General features: G+C 32.5%; 1 protein-coding gene across 1 annotated transcript; it reads left to right on the top strand.

The window, feature by feature from the left end:
* Positions 1–4,160: 4,160 nt before the first annotated feature.
* On the top strand, positions 4,161–6,533 carry LOC132728557 (uncharacterized; the record flags this gene model as incomplete). The annotated part of the gene is given in 3 exon segments (XM_060714204.1): positions 4,161–4,295; positions 4,771–4,945; positions 6,350–6,533. Coding segments are annotated over 3 exon segments (403 nt in total), but the record flags the coding sequence as incomplete, so codon positions are not given.
* Between the last annotated feature and the right edge of the window lie 967 nt (positions 6,534–7,500).

Below are 7,500 nucleotides of genomic sequence, written 5' to 3'. Positions count from 1 at the left end.
CGAAGGCTATTGTCGTCTGCTTTGGAAAACCAAATTATCTGATCGCATCATGTTACTGCATATCCGATGTTATATAATAGCTGGACTCTTATTGGTCCAAACGGTAGTCAAAGTAATAAAAGTACTTATCATTACTATAATTGTGAAATTACGAGATTTGAATCTAGAAATACGTAATAAAAACAAAATACAACAAAAGGGTACTGTTTTAAATACTTAAATTGAATACTATCTTTCTATCTATCTATCTATCTATCTATCTATCTATCTATCTATCTATCTATCTATCTATCTATCTATCTATCTATCTATCTATCTATCTATCTATCTATCTATCTATCTATCTATCTATCTATCTATCTATCTATCTATCTATCTATCTATCTATCTATCTATCTACCTACCTACCTACCTACCTACCTACCTACCTACCTTATCTATCTATCTATCTTATCTATCTATCTATCTTATCTATCTTATCTATCTATCTATCTATCTATCTATCTAAAAAATTTTTTTTATTTATTCATTTATTTATTTTACTTATTTATTTATCTGTTATTTCGTTCGTTCATATTTTGTTCTGTTTGTTCATTGGTTGATTCATTCATTCATTCATTCATTTATTCATTCTCGGTCGGTCCTCTGTTTATCCGTACAAAACCAGAGCTACATTATATGGGGTTTGGTCTATTGTTCTCATAAAAATAGATGTCTTTGATGTTCATTCATTCCGGACTTTCTCTTTTTGGGGTTATTTTCTGCATTGTGGGGTTAAAAAGAACAAAAAAATAACAAAAGAAAACCCCATAATGTAGCTCTGGTAAGAACGTCATTCCGTCTGTAAGTCCATCCATCCCATCCATCTATCCATCCATCCATAAGATCATTCATTCATTCGTTCGTTCGTTCGTAAATTCATTCATTCATTCATTCTTTCATTTATTTATTTATTTATTTATTTATTTATTTATTACAGTAACTTACAGATTTCACTGATTTGTTTACACTCAACTCTAATTAGGCTCTTATGTCCATGTGCTGACAAATGCTACACAAGAAATTTGTATTGAACGGAAAACCAGTGTTTAATGATTAATTTTGGTTTCACAAAGTAATCCATTGCTTGTAAACAAGTTGGTGGATCAAACAGTTCTGGTGATTACAATTTTTGAATGTTATATTTGTTTTAAAAATGAGGAATTTGATATGAAATTTGTCGTGGACTTTGATAAATTACGATTGCTGGAAATGTAAATTAAAGACATTTGTTTTAGTTTTTTTATGGTCAATAACTGGTTGGTCATGTGGGACAACTGTTTAATGAAATCCTTTTAAATTACAATTGTGAAAAGGGATGCACTTTCTAAACAAGTACCCAGAATTAAATGAATGAATTTTCCCCTAAAACGGTTAAAGATTCAAAAAAACAAAAAATACATGGTTGATACAAGGCCGTTTACCATTGTTTGTCATTGTTTTTCAAAGAGATGTGGGTTTGGTTGTTGTTGGCTTTTTTTTTGTTTTTTTTTTTGAATCAAGCAATGATAAATCTGGTGTGATTTTATTTTTTTCTATTACAAGCTTTTAATGAACACAAAGTATTTAAAGGACCTGTACGAAAGTAATACATTGATGTTGAACTCATATGTATTGCAGTCTCCAGCTTATAAAAGAATGGATGTTTTCTTTCTTTTGCCTCCGAAGCCCCCACTTACGAAGACCGCTGAGGACATTTTCAACTTCATGATTTCCCGATTTTATCTTCGAACATTCACAAGTTTAACTCCTTGAATTTACGTTTTCAAGAAACGGAATTCACCGAGTTCCCGATTTCGGCTTCATGAATTAACGATTTCAGTTTTCACGAATTCACGATTTCAAGTTCATGAATTCACGATTTCAACTTCATGAATTCAAACGATTTTCAGCTTCACAAATTCATGATTTTAACTTCATAAATTTCCACCATTTAAAACTTTTCACGAATTCGCTTTCTTTTAATTAAACCCCGGGTTTTTTCAATTTCCCAAAATTTTGGCGATTTAAACTCCACAAATTTCACGATTTAAAACCCAACTATTTAAAAAATTCCCATGCTTCATACCTGTGATTAAAAACCTTTATAAAGGTGAGGTGTTTGGGGGTTTTTTTTAAATTAAAACTTTTTTTCGACATTTTTTTCGTAAAGGATTTTTTTAAAACCAAAGCCCATTGCATTTTGATAATGCCCTTTTAATAGAAGAAAAAAAAGGTTAAAGAAATGAGTTCTGGTGCCCAAATATTATTTCCCGCTATGGTCATTATTTTTTAATTTTCTTAAAGACTGTAACAATTATGGGTTTTATTAAAAAAGGTTTCCCTTTCAGTCATTTAAAACCCTTTGGAAATCTGGCTTTTTTACCATCACAAGTTTTGGGGGAAAAATTTAAAAAGGCCACAATTAAAATAATTTACATGCAGGTGTAACCTAGTAAATAACACGAGTACGCTCATAAAATCGTCATTCGTGAAATCGGTATCATAGTTCATTGAAATTCACTGATGTGAGGCTTCTTGAAAGATGAGTGATGTTCAACAAAACACCAACTTTACTCATGCAGTAAGTGATGTCCGCCAAAACACCAGCAATACTCATGCAGTAAGTGATGTTCACCAAAACACTAGCAATACGCATGCAGTAAGTGATGTTCACCAAAACACTAGCAATACTCATGCAGTAAGTGATGTTCACCAAAACACTAGCAATACTCATGCAGTAAGTGATGTTCACCAAAACACTAGCAATACGCATGCAGTAAGTGATGTTCACCAAAACATTAGCAATACTCATGCAGTTAGTTATGTTCACCAAAACACCAGCAATACTCATGCAGTTAGTTATGTTCACCAAAACACCAGCAATACTCATGCAGTTAGTGATGTTTACCAAAACACTAGCAATACTCATGCAGTTATTAGTGATGTTCGCCAGATATGGAAAAAAACAAACCTCAGTGGTTGATATTCACTAAAATACGGACAATACTCAGTGAGAGATGTTCGCCAAGATGGTGGCAATACTCAGTGAATGATGTTCACTAACACGAGAAAAACTCAATGCGTGAAAATCACTAAAACAAGAGCAACATTCATTGAGTGATGTTCACCATAACACGAGAATGTTAACCAAAACTCGAGCAATATTAAGTTGGGCACTTTTTAAGTGAATGATGTACTGCAACTAGTGAGCAATACCCAATGTGTTATGTTTGCTTTATTTTGGCGTTTTCCTTAAAGTGCTGACATAAAACATTTTCTCATTTTAAATTCAAGATAAAAAAAAATATTTTTGCTAAGTTAAATAAAAGTTCAAAACTAGATTTTTCATTTCACGTCAATTAGTATTCATTCTGTCGGTAAAAAGCTCACGTCACAATTGTTTAGGTGCCATTCAAATGTAAACGGAAGCCCTGGCGACATGCTGGGTCAATATTTACGTCATTTTCCTTGTAAATGGGATAATATTAATGCTTGAAATGTTTTCTATATTGTTTTGATTATTTATTATTTGAATATAAATATCCTACTTAAGTACAACAGAACATCTATAACTGTGTACACAAACGAAATGATGAGTCTCTCAAGTATTTTTTTTTTTTTTTTTTTTTTTTTTTTTTTTGATATAAGAATTTCGGTTTTACATCTTAGGCATCAATAATTTGTCATGCAATATGATGGCCAGATGCTTGGTATTAATAAATTCGAAAGTGCAGACTAATTTTATTCAGAATAAACAATTTCTAATTATGAAAGGAAACGAAAATCGTTCATCGTTCTATTCTTGGGGGATGAGGGAAAGGGGTCAAAAAAGATTCAAATGAGACAGTTTAAAGCAAAGTTTCATTGTATTATAACAAACAAAAAATCCTTTGTTGAGCATAGTATAGATAGAACCTGAAGTAAAAGTAAACACGTTTTAAGTGTCCTAATTCTGAGGTCGAAATTCAAATAAAAAATACCACTTTATTTTGTTTACTTACATGTTAAGTGTAAAAGAGAGTAAGTGCAATGATACTGTAATGTGAGACCAGATTTTTTTGTTAAAAGTACGAATGTAAATGCTATCTTTTTAACATTTTAGAATTTTAAATCATTACTTACACCGGATGTGTGAAATCATAGTGTTTGATGATTATTATTATTTGCAAGAAAATGATTATTTTATATGATAAAAGAACTTAAAAAACTTGAGAACGAAAATGTTTTAAAATGTTACTTGGACGAATAGAATATACATGGGTTTTATTATGTTGGTATGTTATTTATTATGTAATGAATATGATAAAAGTAGGTTTACTTATATTGTGTGTTCATTTTTGTTTAAAAAATGTTATATCATTAAAAAACAAAATGCATAAATGAAGCTTTGTACTCTTTCTGATGCATTTTTTACATTTTCAAATTGAGAAAACGTAATGCAAAAATGGAGGGTTCCGGATTCTAGGCAGGGCTAGAGTATTTTATAAATGAAGCGTTTATTCAGGAAACGTATTTGAAGCGCTTTTCTTTTTGTTGTTGTTGTTGTTGCTGTTGTTGTTTTGTTTTTGTTTTGTTTTTTAGTTTTTGTTTTTATTTGGGGAGGGGGGATAATTTTTTTTTTTTATTTATTTATTTTATTCCATTTTTAGATATATTTTTTGCTTGATACATTCCGATTATACGTTAATATATAAGAAACGAAAAAGATCATTACTTGCAGAACACTATTTTTCTTGTGTATTTTGACAGTATTTTCGCCTATCTTGGTCGGTTCTCTCATGGTTTCCCACATGCAGTAGTGACACCTACATATACAAGCGGCAATAAGTACCGGTTTAAAGGAGTGTGCGAGTTTCCTCTAGACACTGGAGAGTCCTCCTTTACCGTCAACATCACCTTTGATAAAGAAATAACCGGATTTCAGGTATGGCCTACGTGTTTATTATTTGATCTCTAATTTTATAACCCATTCTTTACATGCATTGTTATGATCATGAAGACATCTTTCAACTTTGGTAAGTCTGTTAAGAAAAAAGGGAGATGCCTGACAGTTTCGTATCTTTTAATACAAAATCTTCTGCGGCCATAGTACCCTTTTTAGTTTAGTTTTGTTCTCTTAAATGATTTTCTTGCTTATCTGGTTCCTACAACTACAAATTAAAGTTAAGATGGAGCCTGGAACCAAAATAGGTATAATATGAATATTGCCTATACTCAGACGCTTGCATTTGCATTGAGTCTATTGTTTTTACGGAAGCATAAGTTTTTAAAACATAAAGGTCAACGCGCATAAGTTTTTGAAACATTAAGGTCATGTGTGCTTTTTTATACTGATCATATTCTGAGGGCAATTTTTGTGTTTAACTGTTTTCGACAATACGAAGTGACGTCAATAATAATTTTTGTGATATAAAGAAAGGATTCTAAGGCCGCTATTCCATTTATACGTGATCAGTGGTCCGCGTCCGTCATCCGCATCCGTTACCGATTCGCTAATCAAAGAATACGTTGAATCTATTCCTTTTGTCCGTTTACCATCCGCTTCCGCGACGGCATCCGCGACGTTTCGCAGGATGAGCGATTTTTTACGGACGCGGGACAGCCACTGACATGTCTCATCCCTACAAAATGCCTCGAACGAAATTAAATACTTTATCGATTTCGAAAAGAAAATACTAAAGAAGTCACCAAAATAGTGTAGGAGAAACATATAAGTTTTATGATGCAGCAATGACAGATTAAAAAAAACAACATCTGGTCATCGGTTGCTAAAGAGATGTTATTTGAAAACCTAACTGATATTCAATGTTTGTTATTTAATTCTTTGATGTTACAACTGTTTTTGGTATTAGAATGAAATTATATCATATTCTACAAATAATTATCCTCTGTTCGCTATACTTCAATTAAAAGTATATAGAAAATAACGTACCTATGGAATAATACCCACGGACATGCCCCGGACACGGATCACTGACGCGGATCACTGATCACGTATAATTAATGGAATAGCGGCCTTACTAGTAAGAAAAATTTTTATACACGGATACATTACCCCGAGTCCGCAAATTAGACACGGTTACTCTATGGTCGGAGATGCGTTCATCTTATGCGTCGGGGGGGGGGGGGGTGTTATTTTTTTTGGCTGGGAATGCATTTATTCTGCGCCATGTATTGTTACCAAAATACATTGACATTGTGTCTAGATTAAACAGAAACTAATTATATTATTACATGTAATGTAGCTTTCTCAAATCTTTGTTTCCCCTTTCGGATGGAGTATTTATATAAATATTCAACATTTTTGCAATTTTAAAAATTGTTTCAGTTTTGGATCACTCAAGACGTATCGGTTGACCCAAGCGGGAAATGGATTTGCGTCAGAAACAAATTTCCAGAACCAGGACCACAAGTAATTTCCCTACAATTTCACGCTGACTTTGAAAGTCCAGGCGACCCAGTAGGCGAGTGCTATGTCCAGACAAATAGTCAGACACAATGCCTGTCCTATGGTAAGAAGTTAGAGTCGCTACGACAAGCATCATAATGTTTTATTTTGGAGATTTAATTTCAAAGATGCCATATGAAACAAATTAGAAACATTATAATTAGTTTAAACATATTTTATTCTTTTTATTTTCTACAAGAAAAGCAAATATATAGAATAAAAAATAAAAATGCATTTTTGAAAGCAAAAGGGTTGGACCACAAGTGAATATACCCCATTTATTTCAGTAATTCGGTCTATCCCTGATACGAATCTAAAGAAAAGCTGCTACTATAGATTACATTGACATGGCATTGAAGAATCTAACAAAATATTTTTTTAAAAATGTTAGACAATTTAAAAAAAAACAAAAAACAAAAAAAAAAACTTTACATCATAATAAAAGAAATAGGGTATACACGAGAATTTCCTTTGATAATTTCTATTTTGGATATTTTTAAACTGTAAATTAACTTCGGGGTAATGAAATCTTACCACGCTTGATATCTTAAAAGGACTTGTCCGTCTTTTAATCTAACAAAAGGCATTTTACATTTCACTTCAAACCACTTGCCCCACCGCTGTGGGTTCGAATCCCGACAGGGACTTTGGATTCTTTCATGTGAGGAAGCTATCCAGTAAGCTTACGGAACGCCGGTGGTTCTACTCTGGTGCCCGTTCGTGCCTGAAAAAATGCACGGAGTGGCACTTGAGGTCTTCCTCCACCAGTAAAGCCGGAACGCCGCCAAATGGCCTATACTGTGTCGGTGTGACGTAAAACCCAAATCAAACAAACAAACAAACAAAACGTTTCAATGAATCATAAATGACAAATTTATAGTTCGCAAAACCTGAAATACATTCATGAAGAATATAAAAACTTAATAAAATTAAAGAGTTGGTACCATTATATATTATATGATCAATATCATTGCGTAAAATGTTTGATTTGTGTCTGCATTTGATTTCAAACAATGTATGAACCTCAAGAC

Source organism: Ruditapes philippinarum, unplaced genomic scaffold (assembly GCF_026571515.1).
Source record: "Ruditapes philippinarum isolate M1 unplaced genomic scaffold, ASM2657151v2 ctg3089_1_1_1_1, whole genome shotgun sequence".
Lineage (NCBI taxonomy): Eukaryota > Metazoa > Mollusca > Bivalvia > Venerida > Veneridae > Ruditapes > Ruditapes philippinarum.
This window is presented reverse-complemented; position numbering and strand designations above follow the sequence as displayed.